The sequence below is a fragment of the Chanos chanos genome, chromosome 1 (assembly GCF_902362185.1).
Source record: "Chanos chanos chromosome 1, fChaCha1.1, whole genome shotgun sequence".
NCBI lineage: Eukaryota > Metazoa > Chordata > Actinopteri > Gonorynchiformes > Chanidae > Chanos > Chanos chanos.
The window spans coordinates 38,160,866-38,186,462 of record NC_044495.1 but is presented as its reverse complement, the minus strand read 5'-3'; the positions used below and the strand labels follow the sequence as shown (position 1 = coordinate 38,186,462).

At 41.0% G+C, this 25,597-nt stretch overlaps 1 protein-coding gene across 1 annotated transcript in view; it reads left to right on the top strand.

Annotated features, from left to right (window-relative positions):
* shank2b (SH3 and multiple ankyrin repeat domains 2b) overlaps nucleotides 1-25,265 on the top strand; it is a 56,877-nt gene extending 31,612 nt beyond the window's left edge. The window contains exons 13-23 of the mRNA XM_030778604.1: nucleotides 1,020-1,101; nucleotides 5,786-5,868; nucleotides 8,131-8,255; nucleotides 16,969-17,104; nucleotides 17,646-17,726; nucleotides 17,933-17,941; nucleotides 18,850-18,870; nucleotides 20,156-20,280; nucleotides 20,536-20,647; nucleotides 20,946-23,322; nucleotides 24,707-25,265. Coding sequence (XP_030634464.1) covers nucleotides 1,020-1,101; nucleotides 5,786-5,868; nucleotides 8,131-8,255; nucleotides 16,969-17,104; nucleotides 17,646-17,726; nucleotides 17,933-17,941; nucleotides 18,850-18,870; nucleotides 20,156-20,280; nucleotides 20,536-20,647; nucleotides 20,946-23,322; nucleotides 24,707-25,265 — 3,710 coding nt within the window. The remainder of the gene's footprint in view (nucleotides 1-1,019; nucleotides 1,102-5,785; nucleotides 5,869-8,130; nucleotides 8,256-16,968; nucleotides 17,105-17,645; nucleotides 17,727-17,932; nucleotides 17,942-18,849; nucleotides 18,871-20,155; nucleotides 20,281-20,535; nucleotides 20,648-20,945; nucleotides 23,323-24,706) is intronic.
* Nucleotides 25,266-25,597: the final 332 nt, after the last annotated feature.

Sequence of the window (25,597 nt, the reverse complement as noted above, 5' to 3'; positions counted from 1 at the left end):
GAGTGGGGAGCAAGGACGGCTTAGGTCAGCACTCGGCCAGCTTGCAAGTTGTTCATTAGCTTTGCTGCTGCCCCCTCCCCCCCCATCTGCACTTGTACAGTTTGCTGTAGGTATCTGGCCCCATCCAGTACTCTTTGAGGTGATTGTGAGGTTGGTTTTTCTCCAACTATCCTGCATTGTGACTTTGTGTTGCTCTGTTTTTTCACTTCCACAGTCACACAGCCTCCTGTAATAGGATCTTAATTAACACAGGACTGGTGCATGCAACTTTCAGCCTCTCTTACTTGTATATATATTACTCAAGATATTTTAACAGAAGATTTCTCTAAAAATCGTTGGTGTCCTGAAACTCTCGTTTTTGTTTTGTTTTTGTTTTTTCTCCCAAATGACTTGTTCAGTTATTGGTGTTCAAGCAAGGGCCATGTCTTTACTGTATGTAGAATATTTTTGTGTCCATTGATTTATGGCTCTGAACACTTGTAACATCTAAAGGAGGTGCTTGGTCAAGGGGGCAGCTGGTTTGATTTTCAGCATGAAGTGGTTATTGAGTGTTCGCTTAATAATTCAGTTTGCAAGAGAATAGCTCTCGGGACTAAACGGCATATGGTGCAGAACTGGACTCTTTTGTGACAGCCCTGTTGCCCAAACTCTACTGACATGGGAACAAACAGTGTGACTTAAAATACAGTCCCTTTTCTTCGCCTGTTTTGCCCAATGATAATAATAATTATAATGATGATGCAATATGAAACATGCATAGTATATGCATTAAATATGAAAATAAAGTAAAGTTAATCTTAAATGCTGCTGATTTCACAGAAAATTTCCATATTATAAAGAAACTTTCTCTCTTTTCACTGAAATTTCTCCTTCTCATGCTGTTTGTCACAGTCTGAAGCTAAAGTGTATTTAAGGTCAGAGTTCAGAGTTATAGCTTTTGCTGTTTAAGCCAATGTCCATGCTATATCACAGTGCATGATTATTATAAGTGACCATCTTTGCCTGTTGTGTTTGTGTAGATGGCAGAGCAGACCGTTCGGAGAGGAGGAAGCTCTTCAGACATTATACTATGGGATCCTATGACAGCTTTGATGCGTCAAGGTAGGATTAAACCTTCCCTTAATCCTGAACATGTTTCAGCTTTCCGTCCGCTTAGCCTTAAAAATCATCAGAGGGCTTATCCCGGGAAGAATATTTCTTAGTCCTAGACACCCAACAGGGGAAACTGGAATAGTTTCTTTATTGTCGGTCGTTATAGTGCCAGGTTCTCAGAGGGATTCAGATGAGTCTACCGGGCAGTTTTCATTTCAGGATTTTTGGTGAATTTATTTAATTGTTGTCTAATGTCTTTTTATTATTTTGTCCTGATATGTGTTGTACCTCAAAAAATATTACATAAACTGTAGTAATATCTGAGCAGAATTTTTGAGTCTTTTTTTTTTTTTTACCTACCTGTGGCATGTCAGTGTTCAGAATGCAGGTATTTTTTTCTGTGAGGTCTTTTTTTCTGGTATTTTTTAAAAATGAGGTGTTATTACATGTGAAACTAAATTACTGGATGGTTTAGTCAGAACATTGTGATGCTGTATATGTTAAAGCAATTCACTGAAAAAAAAGAGAATAAGTACATTGTGACATTTAAGTCAAAAATGGTTTCGTTTGCATTTTGATTTTGAATGATTTTTTTCTTGCAGACAAGTGCAGATCTAGTGCGTACATAACTTTATCGCAGAGGTTTGTATAATTAGCTATTCAAAAATCTACGCAGGACAAGAGTATTAGTCAGTTGTTCATAGTCTGTGATACATGAAATGACTTCCCATTAGCCAGCTGCTTTCTCCATAACCTATTTTGAGGCGTACTGGCATTTGCTTGACTGATCATTACTCTGTATAGCCATGCAATAAAACCTAGTCTGCTTTAGCTAACATAATTCTTGGTTGCCTTATTTGGATCTCATTTACACTGTACAGATATTGTTTTAGCAATGACGTTCTGTTTGAATTAGCAAAGAGGCCTGGTGTTGGTGGTTTATCTCCAATAACCATGCACACAGCCAGGCATTATATGATCAGATCACCAGCAACTATAATAGTTAAAATTAATAAAGCTGTGCTTGGTAAACCATAAAGCTATTGTATGCTTATGGTATATACCTTTTAGAGCACCCTTGATCTGCTTAGGTATTAGTCCAGAATGCCAGCTGCTTGAAATTTATAGAAAACAACTGGTATTAGCACATTTTGCTAATGTTTGATTGGTGGGATTTAACAGATGTGAAAAGGTTTTAGAGATTTAGCTGCGTATATACCACTGCTTTACTTCTCCTGTGTGTTCGAGTTTGCTGACTGACAGGTTAAGACATTTTTTTTATCTTATTAACTGTTTTTGTATGTTTTGCGTTTTTGTTGTTTATGTTCTTGTAATTGTAGTTGGTAGGACTTATTCTTTAATTTTGACAGCACTTTCATACATCGTTAAAAAAACATATATGCTTATTCTTTGGAGTGTATATTTCAGTTGCAGTGAATATGTAAACATGTTTATAATTCTCAATAAGTGGTTCTCAGTAAGTTATATAACATCGTGAAAAAAAATTAAAACCTTGTTAAGATGTTTGTCACCTCAGTTCATTTCTCAGTATTCACTGAAAAATTTCATTGAATAGAATGTCATGTGATATTTGCCCCTTTGTAATGGGGGACTTTTATCAATTATCAGTGAGTGGCTGATTGAATCAGGGACCATTTGATTTATTCATTTATCCATCCCATTTTATCCATTCTCATTGTAACCACGGTTTCCACTCTGAACCCCCCAACCCCCCGATATTTCAGTTCCATTTCACACCATGGACAGCAGAAGCCTACTGTTTTTCACTGGGAAAGGTTTGAAGAGTGTGAAAACGCTTACGGTCAGATGGTTGGTTACATAAGCAGTGCTTGAGCACAGGGTCACTAGTGCTTATCAGAAACAGTTTGAAGGCATCAGAAAAAGACAGCTCCATGATACTATCTAGGTCTGCTATTTTCACAATAAAAAAAGGAAGAGATTTAATTTAAGAAGTTAGGTATACAGGACCTGAGAGACTAGAAGAACGTGTAATGTGATAGTTGAAATCAAGCGGAACAGTAAGCTTTGGGGTTCAAATAAATTGTTAAGTACGAATCCCTCCCTCCCCTTTTTTTTTCTCCTAAGGGTTGCCTGTTAAAATCACGTGAAGTTGAAATAATAAAATTGAACACAGAAGAATGAACATATTTCCTTTTCATTTGTGTTACTGGCACAGCCGATTTCAATTTCAGACAATTCAGTTTATTTCAGTTCAGCTTACAGTTTAAGCTGAAATGTTTGCTATGCTAGCTGCCGTGGCTGCACAATTAAATCAACACCCTAAGCGTAAAATCGTACAATTTGGGATAATGTGTGGAACAATGTTATGGCATAAAGTTTGTCAATATGGCAAACTATAGGACACAGATAAAAATACAAAGATCCTCTTACATTCGGCTGCACTCCTACCCAGCTGACACACCCGTGCGCAGAGCAGGTTGTCATGGAGACACAGAGAGAATCCATGGCGGTGCAGTGCAGACTGCTTCCTGCAGTGGCTTGAATGACAGGAATGAAGAGATGTGGGTCTTTTTAGGTGAACTTTAAGATCTCAGCCTTTAGCTGGTTGGAGTTTCACACGTGTAATTTCAGAGACATTGCTCTACATTACTCTCGACAAAACCATCGCATCTATTTGACTGTAGAGCCCTGGAGTATAAAATATACTATGTTAGGACTCTGATATGCTTGATACTTTAATTTGATGCTAAAGTCTAAGACTGTTGGTTTAGTTAACTGTTATTTTCTCAACTCTCAACCCAAAAGAAAGGGAGAGCTTGATGAACAAGCTTGACAGGTAAGCATCTTATCCATATATCTATAACCACATATCAGTTACATACACCAATTGGCACACCAGGTACTATTATAGCTTTAACAACAGTGCAAATATTTCGAAAAAAAGGTGAAGAGACAGTCCTTAATCTCATTTACGGGAGCTCAAGGGTCTAAATTCCCATAATGATAAAAATAACCCAAATAATACTCTGGTCATTGCGCTGCCATAAGCCTGACTCTGATTTTAATGACCTTGTTGCTCTATGACAACGCCACAGCGTCCCTTCAAAGCAGATTATGTTTCTATGGTAACCATGCATCATACTGCTGGAGTCAGCTTGCCCCCCCCCCCTTCCAACGAAGAACACTTTCAACATTCCAATTTCAATCTCTGTCTGATTTGTCAGAGAATTGGGCTTCTATTCAATGACTGTAAATTACACACATCAACATTCAGCAGTACTGACCATCATGTAGGTATTGCACAGATCAGGCAAGTTTCGTATCTCTGGATCAAGCACTGTAAATGTATAAAAGAACATAGTCACAGGCCCTGTTTCTGCTCAATACTTTGAAAACCTCCCTTTCATTATCTCATCTCCCTTCTAACCATGAATATGTCGGCAGGGTCAGAGAAAACGGATAGATTCTATATCCTGAGTGCAACAAAATAGCCCTCTCAGATGTCAATTTAGATTCACGGTCAAATTGGCCAAGAAGACAAGGAAATCAGTCCATTAATTGCCCTGGAATAGGAACAGTCATTGATATGGCAAATGTTTAGAGGGGGTTCTCTGCTTAAGTTTGACTCAGGTCTTGATGTCTATAAAGGCTGGCTTTTTCATCAATTGTCCTAGGCCTCAGTTTCTAACAAATATTGGAATGTTTCCTCATATTTGTTAATGTGAACCTCTCAAAACATGGAAACACGTCAGCCTAATTTATAGTTTAGGTTAGTCAAAACAGATCGAGTGACGGTGGGTTCACTTTTCCTGGTTGGCAAATTTAGGACATGATAACACATATACTGTAGTTGCTATAGTATTACTTGTCTAATATGGTAAAATACATCAATCATATTTTAAGTTGTATTTTGGCCCCCTCTGAAAGATGCTTAGCATATCCTATATTCCAGATGTACTGTAGAGCTTGTCCTGATTATATTGCTGACTGCAGTGTGTATATATATGTACAGAGACAGAGAGAGAGAGAGAGAGAGAGAGAGTAGAAACTAAAAAACTGAAGATATGAGGCATTGATATAGAGTAGTCTCTGTAGTGGATTGTAATTATCATAATTACAATGGCACTGATTTAGAGTCTCCCAATTTGTCAGCAATATAGCTCACATAACTTTCGTTCATTATTTTGTTTTCTACGTTTATTTTGCTCACTTCTTCCACTCATTTGTCCATATATGCATCTGGTATTTGGAGACTGCAAGATATCTCTCTCTCTCTCTCTCTCTCTCTCTCTCTCTCTCTCTCTCTCTCTCTTGTCACACAACACACTACCCTACTCACACATATTCACTTCCCCCATACCCGCTTTTTCGCCGAGACTGTCTCTCGTGTATTCCTGTGATTTTCATCTTTTATCAGGTGGTTATGTCTCGCTCTTACGACAATCTCTTTCGTGGGCTCAGGCCCTTGCTCTTCTTACCCAGCGTCACTGCTCGTTCGACAGTTCAGGTGGAGGGTTTTTTTAGGAAGTGCTCGCCGACGGAACAACTCTGCCACATCGTAACATCAAACCGTTAGTTGTAGATGATTAATTCCGCGTAACATTCTGCCGACGCCTGTCATCATGAAGCACCACTCCGGGCGGGCAGCTGTTGCGATGATGAGGATGATAGGATGTAATAACGGTCGTTATGCGCGGAATTTTCTCCACAGCGATTGTGTTATTGACGAAAAGACGGTAGTGCTGCAGAAGAAGGATAACGAAGGATTCGGGTTTGTGCTGCGCGGGGCGAAAGGTAGGAGACGGACCCTCCGAACTGTCTGTCTCTCCCCATCCCCGCTCGTCATGCATCCTTTACCATGTATCTACCCCAGTTGTGTCTCTTTGTTAATGCTCTTTGACAGCGTATTAACAATATTATTTTGCCGCTATTGTCTTTAAAGTCTCGTTCCATCCCTGCCAACTTTGCATTTTGATTTTTCACTCAGTGGCATTACATGTACTATATGTAATCATTGCAAGTTCATGGTCATGTAAGTCCCTGATCTTTAGATAATAAACAATTAATGAAAGTAGGTTTTTATTCTATATCTTTCACTTAAGACCTCAAAAAAAAAAGAGATTTTGTGCTATTTTGTGTTGCTTATCAAATCTGTTGGCTATGTACAAAGTTTCCGTGACAGTGACAGTTTAGTGGGTTGTAAACATAACCCTCTTCCCCTCCTCCCCTTGTCCATGTGCTCCCAATGCATGTCACTAGGGATACAGCTACCTGGGGAGAGCCACACTGGCTATCCAGTTTAGCCTTACTGACCACTGCACTGCACTCCCTCTCCCAGCACAAAACTACTATCATTACCTCTCTCTCTCTCTCTCTCTCTCTCTCTCTCTCTCTATATATATATATATATATATAAGAAAAGATCCCAAGTACTCTGGCTTGGGTTCACTTTAACTCAGATCTCTAAGACTACCTTAAATGATTAGTCTCAGATTATTTTATTACATGATTTCTTTTTTTAATTGAAACATAAGCCTACATGAGCCTATAACATCCCAAGGAAGCATCCATCCCCCCTACATATGCTTCTGTCAGAGTTGGAATGTTGCCATTGCTGGGAGTTTGGACTACTCTAGGGAGTGCAGCACTTTGGACAGCCTTCCTGTGGCTCTGTCTGTGTTCTCAGTCCTACGTAGTCAGGGATTTAGATCTCTGAATCCTCTGACGCTGTCTGTGGCAGATACACTCATTCTTCTTATGTAAACATCCTGCATGCACTTGTAGTGTTCTGGGATGTTCTTCTGTTTTCTTTTGTCGTTATTGCTCTTTTAATCCTGAATGCATCATCAGCCTAGATGTTACCTTTTGTTACACTCATACATAATGTCCCCTTGGTTCATTACTGCCCTTTGTCAATAAGGTGTTGACGTATGAGATTGTTGACAAATTTTGAGTATTGTATCTGTGACGGGTTCCTTCAGGATCTCAGAGGTTCAATTTTCACATTCTAGAACAGTCTCTCCACGTTCTTCTCCCTTCTTTAATGAGCACTGTTCTCAGAGGAACGTCCCCCCCCCCCCTTTTTTTCACTGTTTTTCATTTTTTTTATTGTACAGTCCTTCTTTAAAGCAACTCTCTGATGTATTCCACTGTCTGTGATTGCTAAGTTTCAAGGTGCTTACATTAGCATCCTTTAGCTAGAAACAATTGCAGTCTATGACTCAGAGATTTCTGCTGATATGAATTGTAAACGTGTCACGCAGAAATCATCAAACCAACCAACCATTGTGCATCAGTGTAAGACATAAAAAAAAACCACCCAAAGAAAAATATTACAGCTAAAGGTGATGCATACCTGTAGAACTAAAGCTGGTAGTACATTTCACCATAACCTGGTAGATTTCCTCTGTAATCATTATTAAAGTAGACAGGTACCCCATAATTTTAAACACCATTCCATTATATTTTATGAAGTGTGTGTTCTTATGCTAGATAGCATATTTCCATACGGAAGTTTACAGTACTCAGGATGTGTTGGCGTGGGTAAAATAATTTGAAGTGCATTTCTGTTTTAGAGACCACTGGAAACATAATACTGTTGTTTTAAACACATCCCATATTACGGTGTCTTCTTTTGATGAGCCATACTGGCATTACCAGTTGGCAATGACTGATATGTTGGTAATTATATGAGAGGTTCTGATATGAAAATGTATAGCCCCATACATTCCTGTTGTTTCCAGCTAAGGATGCTAATGTTAGCATTTTGAAACTCAGCTATCACAAACAGAAGAATGCTTCAAAATCCCATCCATTAAGTTTCAATTAAGAGCACGTAGGTGAGAAGTTGAAAAGTATATGTGAGAGCAGAATGGCAGAAATTCTGTTAGGCTCACCCATGGTGGTTGGATGAAGATTAGCGCATGTGAAGGAAACAATGCAAAGAGGAGCATAACAGAGTATTGGAAATGAATGTTGGAACTGTGTTATTGCTCCTCTCTGTGCGCTCACTTTTGTGTCTCTGACTTCATGTTGGCCTGGACCTGCTTCACTAAGCTGACACACCGATTGAGGAGTTCACTCCGACCCCAGCCTTCCCTGCTCTGCAGTATCTGGAGTCTGTGGACGAGGGAGGGGTGGCATGGCAGGCAGGTCTTCGGACTGGAGATTTCCTCATTGAGGTAAGGCCACAAATCAGAGTGGGTTAAACTTCTTCCTCATAAGTTTGCTATTACTGTACTATACTTGGTGGAATCAACCAGTAAAGATCTAGGGTGATCTAAGACAGAGTGAGACACGGTCTTGTGTGATCATAAGTCGCCCTTAGAGAAGATGGTTATCTAAATCCAGTGCTTCTAAAACTTGAGGAAAGAGCTTTGTGTGCCTCATTAATGAGATGCTAAATTTCACACGAATGTTTACACGCTTGGAAGAATCCGTGAAAGCACACAGTTTCTTTTTTGTTCCTGCAGGCCAGTAAGAAAACACTACTGAAGGTCACATTAAAGCTCTTAACCTTGACATATGCTCCTAGTCATGGTCTTTAACTGGCCATTTTCACACTCGAATACAGTCAAGTGTTTTACACATAATCTTGGTTAGTGTACATCATCAGAGACTTGCATGTGAAGTGTTGAATTATGACTTAGACAGTGGATTCATCTGATTGATGCCTGGTGATCTGCCTAAGTCTTTACTTGTTTGTTTTAAGCTATGTCATAGTAAGTCTTGATCATAGGTAAAGCATGGTAAAACCAGAACAGGAAAACTAAACTACGAAGAAATTTCTGTTGCTGCTTAGAAATGAATCCCAAGACTGGTACAGTCCTATTCCAGTGTTGTCAAGGGGAGTGGTAAAAAATCCTAAAATACTGTGGTTCTCTGATCAGGCTGACAGGCGTAATATTGCTGAAGAGAATCTAGAACAAGAGTGACCATGAGGTAAAAAAAGGAGACTCTAGCTTCATATCTACATCAGCAAAGTAAACTCATCTGCATGCAAAATTCAGGACAGCACTCACTTTGTGTTAAAGCATCAGGCGCAGATGCAAGATCTCTGCAGCATGTGGAATGGACTGCAGCAACGATAGAAGGAAGGAGGAAGATAAAGATTGGTCTTCATGAGTAGCAATGAGATGAAATTCATGAATTATTTGCCCTTTGTGGTAATTGGCCAGTTTGCATATATATATATATATATATATATACTTTATATGTTATGTACACCTTTTTAAAGAACTGACTGTCAGACAGGGCCTGCATTGAGATAATGTAATAGCAATGCAGAAAAGTTGATCAGTGTGTGTCTCTAAAACATAAAGATGTAGCATTGTTCTACTGATCTATCAGCTGTATGGAACAAAGCAATGAGCTGACAAAGTCATAGTCAATATTTTGCGGTCTGTATTGGTGACAAATTTTTCCCAAATTGATTTGATGTCACCCTCGCAGTACTGCTCCATTAGTTTCATCTCTGTGTATTTTCTCTGTCTGTTTTTATAAAAATTATAATAGAGAGCTGTTGTGCTGGAGAGAGTGTCAGCCCAGTCTGTTTTATGCTCAGTCATCTTCACCCGTCTCTGATGACCTAGCATAGCAGAAGCGTAGTTTAATTGTCCAGTGGATGGCCAACATTAATGGTGTCTTCCCCTTTAGCAGGTTAGCAAACTTCACTTGCTGTTTCAAGAAGCCAACGGGCTCTTTTGCATTTGTGTGGTTGAGTTTGCGCGATGCATCACAAAAGCCTTTTCCTGTGCCCTAGTCCTCCTTTTACACCTAGCTAGCAGGACTTTTAGCCCAAACTAGGACAGACAGCTTTTAGCCTACTGTTCAGACTCTTTAAAGTATTACATGTGTTGGCAAAGAGTCTCAATTTTTTCTTTCGTGGGAAATAACTATTTTTGAGGGGAGCTGTTTCATGCTCTGAAGGACAAAGTTTATAGTACAACACTCCCTACTTTTCTCTTGCTTTGTAAAGTCTCCAGTTTAAGGACTGGTGTCATGGTACGTAATATGATTGTGAAAAGTACTTTGATGGAGTGTTGCGAACAGCCTGAACAGTGTCAGTAATCCACTAAGAAAGTACAGGAGCAAAGCCATGTATTTACTGAAAATATTACTCTCTCTCTCTCTCTCTCTCTGTGTGTGTGTGCGCGCGCATTTCCAGCTCCTGTCATCTGAGTCAATACAACTTTAAATCAATAAAAGTTGAAAAGCTGGTACATGCCTTTTACCTCTGAAGTTCACGATAATCTTTTTGGTAAATGATCCATGACCTATACATTCATGTGATTTAGTGTAATGTAAAATAGACCTAGGTGAGGTTTTTTTTTTGTTTGCTTGTTTTATGTCAGGCAAATTTGAGTGTACATGAAGTACGTTCAGCCTTATGGGAATTACAGGACTGATCACTATCAATAGAAAAACGAGCCGTATTCTTTCTGTCACAATAAAATACACCAAGACAGCACTCTGTAGAGATACTCGAACACACTTGAATTAACTACCGTAGGAAATCTCACCAAACATCGGGAAAATACAACCTGCGTTCACTGGATGGGGGAGGTGAGTGAGATTTTATACGGAGACAGACTGTTCTGCATGCGATTATATTTTTCTAGTACAGTCTAAGCATCCTTGCTCTCACCAACCATTTTAATTAGCGATTCTTTTTTGCTGTACTTTTTTTGTACAGTTACTTCAAACGCAACTGTTGCTTTCAGATCCTCAAAACTTGATTCGAAAGGTTGTAACACTAGCGGCGTAGGTATTTCATTGCGCACGTTAGCAACAGTTCCATTTATTCTATTTAGCATGACTATCGTTTAGGTAATCTAAGTCCTTGATGATTTTTGGCCGTGCCTCTGTCCTCTTCTCTGTGGTGCTGATCGTCTCATGCACAGCGAGCAGCAGGAAGGCAGTCTGTAGACTGCAGGAAATGCCTGCAGGCCTTCTCGTGGCCTAATAACTAAATAATCACACAACCTGTCACCAAACCTGCTCCTTTATACATCACTGCGTTTTCCAGAGCACTGGACTAAGCTCACAGTTTAAACTTAATGGCCAAGCAAAAGGAGTTTTGTTCGTTCGATCTGCCGAGCAGATTTTCGACAGATTACTTTGGACAGATGAGATATGAATATGAGCGTATTGAAGATGCACGTATGTATCATATGATTTATTACTACCAACTGTGATAATCAGTTGTATATGTTCAAAAACATCCCGGAGTGTTTCTACTGCCCTGTTTCATGTTCGTGGTGGACCAGGTCTCACGTTGCAACACAGAGCAACGGTCACCTAGCAACCAGTAGCACATTGTGTCTGTGTGCTGCGATAAAAGCGAGAGACAGCTGTTTGAGATTCTCAAGCACCAGCGCTGGGCCTTGTGGACAAATGTTTGGGTTTGGCCTCTTGCTATACACACACAGTGAATACTGTACTGTGCTTGCGTTTCTTGCCAGAAATGTCATCTGATAACCGGAGACACATTTTATTCAGTCTCTTTCTGCAAGAAATTTATCTCCCTTCACAAAATGGCATAGACCAGGGTTTCATTGTAAGGTTTTAAATGTGTGTCTCCAGCATAGACGCCGACTGCACTGTTTCAAAGCGGAACACTTCTTGCCTGCAGCCGGAATAAGGATTTTGCTTCATTTTCTTTGTGTAGTGGCATCTTAAAATCATGCAAGTCAAGTTCATTTTCCTATGACTCTGTTGTCTAATGTCACTGTTGTCCTGTTTGTAAGATATTTGTAGTACAGTTCAATTTTTCACAAGTTTAATAAGGAAAACTGTTTCATAAAACGGTGTTTCATCACTAGTTTCCCAGGCAGTATATAGTTTCTGTTGACTGTTGTACTAGAAGTCACAAACTGTTACTGAAGAATTGTGATTTGCTTTGAGGTTTGCCTCAGACTTAAATTCTGAAGAACTATTTGCTGGTTTGTTTATCACTTTTAGGGCTTGAACATGTTTTTTTGGCAATAGGTTTATGCGATTTACTTTTTTTTTTTCAACTTCATTGGTCTACGCAGTATAAACCATGTGGAGGGCTTGTAGAATATTTTTTGGGAACATATAGCAGACCATTTAATGAGAACCCAAAAACTCACATACAGAGAGTACTACCATGCAAGCACTATGACTTCACAATCTTTTCATGCCAGCAGTTCAATCTTCCCCACTTTCTGTGAAGTGAAATTGTGACACTTATATCTCTTGTGCATTTGGATCTAACTCCTCTGTCTGGTTCCTCATCATCCACAGCTTATCATTTGACTTTTGCCCGACTGTAGGTCAGGCCCTCTGCTGATAAGCTATGGTGAGGTGTCACTCATTTTTTCGGCTCTATAAAAGGCTGCGAAATGGAGAAGGCAGTTGGTAATCTCATGGAGCACATCCTCTGTGCTCTCCCATAATTAGCCCACTCAAGACAAAAGAGTCCCATTCTCTCAAGAGAGGTTTGAGGGGAGATTTCATTTGGACGGTGGAGTTTCAGAGGGACCTAGGTGATTGACCTCTGTTAACCTCTCTATGCCTGTCCTTTTGGAGCTGGGCAGGGATTTACACTGATTGCAGACTCATCTATTTTCTTGGTTGCTTGGTAGGTTGGTATTGTTCAAACTGAAAGAGCGCTCAGGTTTAGAGCTGTTGTAACCGAGGAAAATATTGCATAGTCATGGGTGATTTTTGGAGGCTGTTCAAGTGTCTCTTCATTGATTTTGGTTAAAGGTGTCACAGATAAATGAAATAGAAATTTGGCAACAACGGGAGTTCAGTGTGTCTGTGGTGATTCTTGATTTTTATGAACAATGATGAAATTTTTACTGAAAAAATCTCAGAACATTCCATCCAACATCACTGTTTTTAACCAGTGCCCAAAAAGAACCCGGTTTAAGCAGAATATTGTCCAGTATGTAATTTCACTTGTATCCTTGAAAAGCATTATGTACCAGTGTCTGACAACAGTGTTTAGCTGTTTTTATTTTCACAGTTGTAGCACTAGCGAAGCTACACTGTATGAATCTCATATTCGTTTTATACCAGGGTGACTGTTTCTGGTATTACTGAAAGGCTTATTACTGCCTAGACCAAGTTGACTCTGTCTCTTGCTGGGATACCTGGAGAGGCCTCCTAGTTCACTGAGAGCCATTATGTAACCGGGGGACAGTACAAGGAGTAACAGGGTTATGTAATAGCAATGTGCGTGTGTGTGTGTGTGTGTGTATGTGTGTTTGTGTGCATGCTGCAGTGCACATCTTTATTCTGCTGGAAATGACCAGTAGTGACATGAAATCATCTTTATGGGGAAAAAAAGAGAGTGCACTCTCACACATGGCCCTTGGAGAATTTGAGAGACTTTTTTTCTTGCTTATATTTTATTATCTGAAACAAAGCCATCTGTGTCATGCAGATCATGTCTGCAGGGCTTCTATACTATGTGTTGTACACTTTTGGTTTATTTGTCTATTTATTAGGATAGAGATTGCTGATTGTGAGACAGTTTACCCAAGATGACCCTGAACGTAACTTAAATTATTAGCCAAATGGAGAGCTTATCATTTTCAGTCCATTTCCTGTGCACTGGCTTCATGTCAAGAGGATAAATGCTCACTAATTTGATCTGATTGTAATCAAGGTTGTAATAAACACCGCAGAACAACACGCTAGCTATGTGCATGTACGTATGTAAGTGTGTGTGTGTGTGTGTGTGTGTATGTGTGTGTGTGTTATTACACTGACGGACCAGCTAAATTGATAAACACTTTTTTCCATTAAATTTTTTTTTTTTTTGAAAATGTTTGTTATTTCAAGTTTTTCATCACAGTTGCATAACAAGTTGTTTTAGCTGTCAAGCATTAATTTTAATGTGTTTAATGGCTGAATGTGTGCTGAGCCTTATCCAGGGTGAGCTGCTGTCTTCTTGCCGCTTGCTCCGTTTGGCAGGACGCATTTCTGTCCTGCTTAATAAGATTATCCACATGAAATGACATCAGTGAGATTGTGCTGTTTCAGGCTTTTTTTTTTTTGTCTTCATCTGGTCGCACCACTCTGCATATGAGCCCCAAATCTCATCTCAAGTCTGTGACACACTAAGTGTTTGAGGTCAGAGGAAGCAGTTTTTCCCATATTTGCATGTCGCTGAATGAGGGACACTCTGAGACGCATGATTCCATGAATTATTACTGCATGTCATCTGCAAACATCTCTCTCTCTCTCTCTCTCTCTCTCTCTCTCTCTCACCCTCAACAAAGATGCTACATGAGCTGATAACCAGCTTCTTTTTTAAAGATTTAATGGTGAGGGTAGAATCTCTATATTATTACCAAGATAGTGTTTTTGCAGCTACTCATGGATAAGGCTGCAAACATTAAATGATGTTTTGATTATGATTTGACCAGTGATTCAGTGATTTCTCATCACATCTGACAAGTCCAGTTATAGATTTTAAATCAAATGTCTAACCACTCTCAGTTTGCTGATTTTTGACATTTTATTGGTTTGGTAGCTGACCTCTCCTTTTTCCACTTTTGTTGTCAAGGCATGACATGTGCCTTTAATGCTAGTTTGTGTCTTTAATTCTACACAGTTTTGCTTTTTTAAATGGCTGACTTGGTACCACTTTGTTAATTAAATATCACATAAATAAGTAAATTAATCAGTAAACAGTAAAATATCACAGCAGTAGTGTAATGGGGACATCAAGAGACTTTATGTTAATTATTCAAAAGCTGAAGGCAAACATATTTACTTACATGAAATGGAAAAAAACAACACCTGAGAAATTCTACAGTCAACATCACCTGCATCACCCTTACTTTCCTTCTCTCTCTCTCTCTCTCTCTCTCTCACATACACATAAAAACACACATTCGTTCACTCACTCAATTATATGGCATTTATGATTCACACAAACACATGGGATAATAAAAGGAAACATCTTCGTTCTCTCTTCTCCTGTGTGGACATCTTCAGCTCTCTGAGACGTTTCCTAGGTTACCACAGCTTATTCATGTAACATATCTCTTACGTTAGAGGGACACTGTTGAAATGTCTGATATTTCACTGTGTGTTTGTCTGACTTTTCTTCAGTGGAGAAGTGTTTTTTTCTTAATGATTTGGTCCTGTATGTAGTACTGCTTTAAGAGGGGTAAAACTGTCTCCTACAAGGCATGCATCCTTGTTTAGGGCATGCTGTCTCTCAAGGCTATATTCAGCCCAGATTCCTGTTTGAGCTGAGGACTGCGCAGGTTTTTGTTAGCTTTTCCAGTTTCAGTATATGCCATATTGTAACTCATCCTCTAACATTCCTCGTTTAAAAAGTGGAAAGTATGCAATAGAAGGATCTAGAATTTTGTTTGTTTGTTGCGGCGTTTTTTTTGCTTTTTTCATCTCATGTCTCTACAAAGGAATGTGTGTGTGTGTGTGTGTGTGTGTGTGTGTGTGTGTGTGTGTGTGTGTATGTGTGTGTGTGTGTGTGAATAGCTGATCAACTATGCCTAGCCATTTCATGCCCAGTAACTCATTCATTATTGTTCATTATTGCAGTTATTATTTTGGAGCTATCGTCCTTCTGCTTGACAGAAGTATAAATCACTAATTCCTTTGGCTTGACATGTCTATATAAGTTTTTTTTAATCTAATAATCTATTTTTTATCTAAATGTGCTCAGTTCAGACGATTAGAAGGGCTAGCTTAATAATTTATGTAATATTAACTGTCACTCTCTAAAGAGTGTCTTCAGTTCAAATGCCTTTCGGGTGCACATACAGTGTAGGTTAGCTTTTACTGTACTGTAGGAATGATTTGTAATTACTCATCCCTGTAAGAACACAAGCTGTTCAGTATAAGTGGTGTTGTGAGGAAATGCCACAATGCTCAAGATGTCCTTCTGAGAAAGGAGAAGACAGTCTGTGAATTTTCCCCATGACTTTAACACTGTGAACTACTAGAACACAGCTAATAATTCAGTTGTAATTGCTGGATCTTTACAGAGAGAACTGTTTATAGAACAGTGGATATTGATATTGGAGGCACAAAACAGTGCAGCCTTTTTGCCTTGTTATCTCCTTCCATCTTAAGGAAATCCTGTCACACTGAGAGGTGATATAGTCAGACATTGAATATCCTACAATGTTCACATTTAAGATTCAGTATTCAATATACTGACAGAGAATTCAGTGCATTTGGTATGTTTGACCATAGTTTAATTCATTCATAACTGACTTTTCTACTGAATCCCATTGGCTTAATTATTGCTGCAATGTCATAAAGGTCTTTCGGCTAATCCTATTTCTGCATAGACAAAAGTGAAAGTTAGGTAAATTTGTACGATTATTAAATAGTTGAAACAGCTGAAACGACTACAAAGGGAATTGGTATACTATGGCTTTTCAAACACTGACATAGCTACTATGGGATTAGCTATTGTACTTTGCATGAATATGCTGGTCAGACTGGACATTGCTAGCATATTGGTCAGCCTAAAAAACTGTTACTCTACAGTAAAGTATTCCAATCTTTGCTCTCTACTGGTAACAGTGATTTTTTTTTTTTTAGTAGGCTGAAAGTGTCATGACTCATGAGTATCAGCTGTACGGTCATTCTGGGCTGTAGTTTAGAAAAGGGTTAGTTATTTAAGGCTGGACAGAGAGAGAGAGAGAGAGAGAGAGAAAAAACTATGTTTAGCTCTCCCTCATCTTGACTTGCACAAATCCAGCCTGATAAAAGGTAGCATGGAACAGGAAACATGTTGCACTTCGACATTAGTATTGATACAGAGATGTTTTGGAAGAAATGAAATAGCTTAGAGGAACATGGCCTCATATAAAAAAATACTTGGGAAATAGTTGCTGATGAGTTGATCCACAGGGGACCTCTTTTCTTTTATAGGTTAATCAAGACAATGTAGTCAAAGTGGGCCACAAACAAGTGGTTAATATGATCCGACATGGGGGTAACCACTTGATCATCAAGGTCGTGACAGTTAGCCGAAATCTAGATCCTGATGACACAGCACGAAAGAAAGGTAAACCTTTTTTTTCCATGTCATTCAACCAGTTTTTTGATGAAATAGGCTGACTAATGGATTGCAAGGACTAGTTTTTCAGGTTGTTGACTATGGACTATCGTTCATAAAGATGACTTTATAGTCCTTTATAGTGTGTTAGGTCAATGAGTGTTTATGGAGAAGGTCACAAGACAACCTTACTGTGCCCTCTCAGAATTACTGTAGAACCTGACACACCTCACTAACTTTACATGGATTACTCTAGTTTTGCTCTTTCACATTCATGTTACAATTATAACCACTGCTTGTCCATGATGCTGACTCTAATAATACTAATGTAACATTACTAACATTACTGTTGCCCAATCGTTCAACAGAGTGCTTTTCTCCCCATTTTTATTTTCAGTCTGATTTTCTTTCAAACAAGTATTTGTGTTCTCTTGGTATACTGAAATGCATGAAATTCATCTGGTGAACTTCGAAAAGGGAGGTAAAGCACACATTCTACCTTTTGGTTGTTTCTATTTTGTTTTGTTTTTTGTTCGGTTTATTGCTGTAGCTCCACCACCTCCAAGGAGGGCCCCCTCTACTGCCCTGTCTATGCGTTCTAAATCCATGACCTCAGAGCTGGAGGACCTAGGTAAGCAGAAACAGAGAACGTTTAGGGTGAAGTTTTTTTCACTGCATCTCATTGGAACATTGCATGCTACTGGCATTTTTTTCATTTTTTCCCCACTTGACAGCTCAGTTATTAATGTTACTGCTGCAGTTGTTAATGTTTTCTTCTTTTTCTTCTTCTTCGTCTTCTTCTTGTATTCAATTCTCCCCTCCTTTTGTACTTAAAAGTGGATAAAGGTATGACTGTTGTGTTTAGACATTGTCCTGGCCTTACATACATTCCTTAGTGCTGTTTAGCATTTGAGCTGTGATTGTACTCATTAGCGATGCATGATGGTCTCATTTTCAATGGGCATGTCTCATTTGTTTTTACACATACAGTTAGTAATGAAATTTTACACATAACATCATTGACGTAAATTCCTTTCATGCAAAGAAAACAAAGTAAATGCTTTATTGTAACAGAAAAAAAGTCACTGTTGAAATTGATATTTTGCATAGCTTTGCTTGTCCTCCACCACCCATTCGCTCCTGTTTGCTTTGGCAAGTTTACACCTTTCTGGATGTGTGACCTTTCTCTAAGCTGGAGCGCACCAATCAGGCCAACAGTCTGATAGGTGAAACTAATGTGAAATCAGTCAGTGGAACCGACGAGGGTTCCATTTCCATTAGTCCGTGACAAGGTCATGAGAATTTGTCATTAGTAGGTGCAGTGTTTCAGCTTGCTAATACCTTACCGTATGTTGCAGACTTTAATTACACCGTAATCTTGTACCATGTCCTGAATTTAATCACAGACATAATGTTGTTTTGGTTGTCACGTGGTTATGTGGTTGTTCTCAGACACAAGTGATGACAAATCTCTCTAGTTATAGTTCTGTTGTGGTTTGTGTTAATTCGTGAAAATATATTATAATGCATGCATTTATTCTTTCTTTCTTTCTTTCTTTCTTTCTTTATTTTTGGCGGTTTGATTTCTGTGTAATATGGCATTACATACTATAGAGGTCAATGCCATGAAGGGGAATACAAGGTATTCCATTTGCTTTGGTTGTTAGCCCATTTAAATGCAAAATTTAAAACATCCTGCACTGATTTGAATGATTTGTCATTCAATTAAGTTGAAATGTTCTTTCATGTTAAAGCCACTCTGAGGAAAAAGAAGGGTGGTAAGTTCTAGAGGCATGTTTTATACAGTATACACTATGTTTAAACTGTCTGTCAAAGTTTCATGCACCCCTACGTTAAACCAAAAGCAACTGATGAGAGAGACATGTTTTCAAGATGAAATAAGATAAACAAAAATTAACAAGATTTATAGATAATTTGTACCTCTATATGCTTTTCCGTCACCTTTCGGTACTTCAGAACATTAGGCTAGTTCCTTATTTAAGAATGCTCTCTCTCATTTTTCGTACCACTAACTAACTAAATATGCCTTTAATAACACTACTAATCAAATATATATTTATATTTTAAGAAAGGACAAACTTTGTGTCATTACAACAAAAAATGATTTATTTCCCAGGATACACATTCCAAAGATGTTTTCTTTTAGTGCACAAATAGCTAACTTTTTAGCCGTTATCATTCAAGAGCCCTCCACAGCTTTGAGTCACTCTGAAAAAAGGTGTTGCCATGGTAATAATACTGCATATGTTTAATATAGTAACATTCCACCAGCAAAAAGTGTAATGCCATATTTTTAAGTGTGAAACTGCTGCTTCTTCTTAGAGCAATTCTTGAATGTGCAAGGATGCTAAACTAGGAAAGAAATGGGCAGATTTGACTGCACTCTTACATCTGGGGCATTTGTGTCGTAATGACCTCTATGGGTACTGACGTAGTCATTTTAGGCCACCATATTATGTTCATGGAAAATCTGAGTGCACTTATTGTGGAGCCTTTGTGACATAAAAATCTTCAGGTTAAATAACTGTCATGTGTTAAGGCTGTTTATCTTAATTTGCCTTATTATGTAGAAATGTGCCAGTACTGAGCGCTAACATTTTTACAATGCAAGATTTTTGGCCTGAAGGTGCTTTCTTGTTCTATTACATTACTGGATAAGTAGAATTTCCTTCTTCCTCTATTTCTGCATAGATGATCAGTCTTCTCATATTGTGGGTCTGAAGAAGAGGATAATTTTTCAAGTCACTCTAAGTAATTCAGCCTTGCATGGGAGCTGACCATATGAATGCTAGCATGTTCTTGCAGTGGCCGCTGAGACCAGTGCTAAGAGATCTGCAGGCAAACCATTAACCAACTGCTTGCACGGCTTTGAACTTTGACAGCGTCAGTGTGACCGATTTTGTTCCCTCTCTGCTTAGTTTGGACTTTTCTCAGGAGCTGTGAAGGGTGTAATGGCTTTTTAATTTCACTGATACTGCATATGTACCATTTGATGACCTTTTGTACTCTTAAATAGGAAAAATACTGACCGTTTTACAGATAAGGTTGAAGAGGTCATGCCCCCCCAAAAGCCTGTATGGGACAATTCAACTGCAGATGCAAGGGTAGCCACCGTGAAACCACGCCCAACCAGCAGGTGCTTCGCTGTGCCACAAGAAATGAATGTGAGTCAGCTCTGATATTTCCAATGAGTAGTTTGGCTATAGCAGCAATTCTTTTTAAGTCTGGAACATGAAATGGATATCTGATTGATTTTTTCACTGCTCAGTTAATCAAATAATGAATAATTCAGGACATAGTTTAGAATCACTGTTAAGCATTTGGCATGATTGAGCGTATGACCGCAAAAATGAAAGCAAAATTTAATTCCTGTAATTTCGTCACTACTAACACTGCCATCTTTATCCCCTCTGAATCAGTCCCTGTGCAATAGTCAGGATGTGGCAACGGATTCTCCAACAGTGCCTGGGAGCCCCCAAGGCCCCTACTTGGGTGTACCTAAAGGTACCATTAGGCGGCAGACATCTATAGGTATGTAGTACCTGTGTATCCATACAAATCAGATAGGCTAACCATTATGTCTGAACATATTTGGGTATGTCCTATATTAAAGAGTACTCATTAAAATGTTTATGATACCACACACTAATACCTCTGCCCAGCAGTGGACCATGTATAGTTCTTGCCTGGGGTTTGATTTAATATATTTCTCAGAGGATGTGCCACAAGATGATTTTTTTGTCAGTATACTTGCATTACTGCCCCCACATTTATTGATGTTGACCTGACATAACATTTTGCCTCTGGTGTCCTTTTGTTCTTACCATAGGAGTGACTGAGGAAGAGAAGCAGTTCCTTACACCTCCTCCTCTGAAATTCACACGAAGCCTATCCATGCCAGACACGTCAGAGGACATCCCGCCCCCTCCAGCCATTTCCCCTCCATCCCCTCCTCACAACAACCCACCTGCATCTGCTGGGCGGGGCTATGGCACTATTAGATCAGGCCTCCAGCAAGGCCCTGCCTCCAACAGCACAGCCCCTGAAAGAGGAGACTCTGGCCTAGGTTCGGGATGGAAAGAGCAGGGATTGTATTATAGAGACAGCCCCCCAGAGCAGTATGACTCTGAAGGTTATAACCACAGTCCCACTGCTCAGCAAAGCCTCCACATGCGACGGGCACAAATCCCCGAAAACCCCTATTCTGACGTGGGGAAACTGGGCCACTCAGGCCTATTTGTACCCAACAAACCAGCCAGGAGAAAGGGTATGCTGGTGAAACAGCCCAACGTGGAGGATAGTCCTGAGAAGACCTGCTCTATCCCTATTCCTACTATCATCATCAAGGAGCCCTCTACCAGCAGCAGTGGCAAGAGCAGCCAAGGCAGCAGCATGGAGATTGAGACCAGCACGCCTGACCACCCGGGACAACTGCGGCCCGAGGATGGGCTTACTGCTGGCAGCCCCTTTGTGGCAGCGGTCACTGGTGCGGTGCGGGACCGAGAGAAGAGACTGGACACTCTTCGGAATTCGCCGTCCTTCAAGTCTACTGATCATGGTGACGAAGATGTGGCTCCCACCCCGGCTCCACGTCTCCGTCATTCCAAATCCATCGATGAAGGGATGTTCAGCAGCGATGAGCGGCTACGGCGGCTCATGGCCCCGCCCTCCTCCCTTCTCAGTATCCCACGTGGTGGAGGTAACGTGATGGACTTTAACAGCCCTGAGCCTACCACAGTGAGGGATATTCTCAACTTGCGCACGGGGCACAACCCTATCAGTCTACCTGCTCACAAAACCTACAGCTCGGGGGGTGGTAACTATGTTCACCCAGTCACTGGCAAGCCCCTTGACCCCAACTCACCACTAGCATTGGCACTGGCTGCCAGGGATCGTGCCATGAGGGAGCAATCACAGCCGATGCCCCTAAAGAGTGAGCCAACTAAGCCCGACCTTAACAAACCGCTCTTTATTGACACTAAGCTGCGGCCCACTATGGAGGTGAGCTTTTCCAGCACAGCCACCATGGGCCGACCACGAGGCGGCCTCCGCAGGCAAATGACTGAGTCCAAGTATGAGACGGAGTCCAAGTATCAGCTGGACCTTGGCAAGCCAGAGAAAAGGGTTGAGGAGAAGAAGAACATGTTGATAGACATTGTGGACACCTCACAGCAGAAGTCAGCCGGCTTGTTGATGGTGCACACAACTGACGGCGCAAAATCGGAGGAGAACAGCCTGTCAGAAGGCGAAGCTGTCAGCCCTGACAGCACTCCGGGTGAGCTCCGGGACCCCAATCAGCCAGCTCCCGCTAACCCCCCTGCCACTGCCAAGCCACTCTCTGCCGCCCCACATGGCAAAACCATCATCACTGTAAGTTCAGTGGATGAACCTGTCAAGCTACCATTTGGCATCCCTCCTCCTCCATTGGCCTCCGTCGACATTGATGAGGAATTTGTTTTTGGTGAGCCCCTACCACCCCCCTTAGAGTTTGCCAACAGCTTCGACATCCCTGAGGGCCAGGCAGGAACCATGGCCGAGCTGCTCAAGCAGAAAAGCAATGGCACACGTGGATCCTCTCTAGCCCCTTTTTACCCCCATCTAACTACTGGCAACAATGAGGTCAAGAGGCCTACGGTTCTCACCAACTGTACGCCTCCTAGCTTCCCGCTGGAGGCTTACGAGCCCATCACTGACTCGGGCATTGAGGTTGACAGCCGCAGTAGTGGTGACCCCCAGCTGGAAACAACTAGCACTGTCTCCACCGTGTCCAGTATCTCCACGCTGTCTTCAGAAGGTGGTGAGACCTTGGACACCTGCACCGTCTATGCAGATGGACAGGCTTTTCTAGCGGACAGGCCCCAAGGCCTGGCCAAGCCAAAAGCCAAGCCTGCCGTCAACAAGAGCAATGCACTTTACAAGGATGCCATGAATGAGGAGGGTGGGCCTGGCACTTTCCGTGTGCCTGCATCCATCCCTCCTCCACCCCCAGGAACTGCACCTCCAGATCCTCCTAAAACACCGACACAGAGAACTTCCAAACTCTGGGGCGATCCTGCAGAACTGAAGAACCCCCTTGCCCCAGAGACAAAACCCCATGGGATAGGAGAGCTGAACTTGGTTCTGCAGCACATGAACAAGGACAAAGCACCAAAGCCAGGGGAGCCATTAGAATCGCCCTCAGGATCCAGGACTCACTTTGGAACAAGGTATGTTTCCTTATTTTTTTTCATTTTTTCTTATCTTTCACTTAGGTGCTCAAATTTGTCTGTGTTTGTGTCAGTGTGTGTAGCAGTGTGTGTGTGTGTGCGCGGGTGCGCGCGTGTGTGTGTCCTTGTGTGTGTGTGTGTATGTGTGTGTGCTCTGCCCGTGAACGAAAGCGTTGCCTAGCAACCTCATAATGAGAGCAGCCTTGAGGACGAGATGAGCAACGTCAGTGTGATGAACATAGACCAAACCATCGATGGGGGAGGTGTATATGTGTGTATTTGTAAGGTTCAACAAAGTCATTCGACCCATATTACGAATACTGCTCCAATAAATGTTTTTTTTTTTTCAACACTTGGTACCAGTTAGGGCAGCAATATGAAAAGAAAGAGAAAGACTCCTGCGAAGGATTTTTGTACTGTATTGACCTATTCAATCTCTCAAGCTAGCATGGTAGAGCTAAAAAGGCAGACACCAAAGATATGCATAAATCTCTGATTTTGTGTTCCATGGCTATTTTAGAAATATGTAAGCGGATGTATCTTCTCCGTGCAGTTCCAGTACCAGCTTCTTTACAGTAATGCCTAGTGAAGTCAAAGCTTCATGTATTATGAAAAGCTGTGGTTATTCACAGATCAGGAAGCTGACCCTAAAATGCACTGGGTGTCCAAGCAAAACCATTGTTTATTGTACCAGCCATGGTGAAAAGAACTGAATGTGGTTAATGTAAATGTTGGAGAGAACAGAATCTACTCAGCCTTGATTGCTCAAAGTGCACGAAGCTATTTCTTGCTTCAAATGTCTTTCCAAAGAATCAGCCATCACCCTGTTTTACAGGCAGCATTTAAAAAAACTGATAACAGACACACATAAATACCCGGCTGCGAATTAACACAGAGTAGGGTTCAGCTCCCTCCTCTTTGTTGGAATTTTTTAAAAAACCAACACTCCCCCTAGATTACAGAGATTACAGCATATCTCTGTTGATGGTTAGCTTTTACAGGTCCTGCTATGTGTATTCCCTAGTCTAAGAAACTATGTAAAAAGCCTCCATCTTTAACCAGGGTGAGAAGAGAGGGAGTGGGAGACTGATTGTCAGTTACTCACCTCTCAGTGGGAGGTGTAACAGCCTGTGTATCTATTTCTGTGAGAATACTGTAAATCTGTATTTGTTTGCAGAGGTGTATATTTTCTGTGTTTTGTTTATAACGAGCATCGCTTTCATATTTTTTGTATATAACCCTGTTTTATACGTTTACATTTAGAGAAACTTGACTTTTTGCTACCTTAAGTTGACACTCTCTCTCTCTCTCTCTCTCTCTCTCTCTCTCCTTCTCTCTTTCCCCCCTCTCTCTCGCTCCCTCTGTCTGTCTGTCTCTGCCTCAGGAATCAGGATGGTATGTCTCTCGTCTCAGGTCAGCAGCCGACCACAGCTGCTGTGTTCTCTGCCCAGTCTGGCGCCACAGTGCCTGTGCCATCGCCATGCCGACAGGCAGAGAGTCTGCCCCCGCACCAACCCCACCACCCCCACCACCAGTGTGCCCCAAGCCCCATTATGTCACCTCCAGACTCGGGGCTCAGCTGTGCCTCCTCACTCCCAACCTCCGTTCCCTCTCCCACTATGACGGACGTGTTTGGCCTGCCGACGCCTCCCCTCAGCCTTGGCACAGGGCGCAGCCGATCCCCTTCACCCCTCACCCTAATCCAAGCCGCGTCCAACAAACCCTTTGCCACCAAACCCGTTCTTGCGTGGACCAAACAGGATGTTGCTGACTGGCTGGAGAGCCTCAACCTGGGTGAACACAGGGATGCTTTCATGGACAATGACATTGAGGGCTCCCACCTCCCTAATCTCCAGAAGGAGGACCTGATCGATTTAGGAGTGACACGTGTCGGCCATCGAATGAACATCGAGCGGGCGCTCAAAGTGCTTTTGGACAGATGAGATTGGGCCACTTCTCTCCCTCCTCTTCTCTGGAACATTTCACAAGGCTTCTCTGTTCATAATTTTCCTTTCTTTTTTTTTCTTCACTTACTTTTTTCCTATCATACTTTTGGTGGATTTGTAAGGACTCACATCCTGAAGAAAAAAGTTTTTGACACAGGTCCTGCTAAAGCACAAGAGCTTTTTCCTGAGAGTGTGGGATATCTAAAGAGTTGGCCTCAGTGGCTAGTCCAAGAGAATGAACTAAATGAACTACTCACTGTACAGGATCTACATATATGAGTGGGAACTAATTTCTTTGGCTTGCAAAAACCTTGGGAAATCAGCCTCCT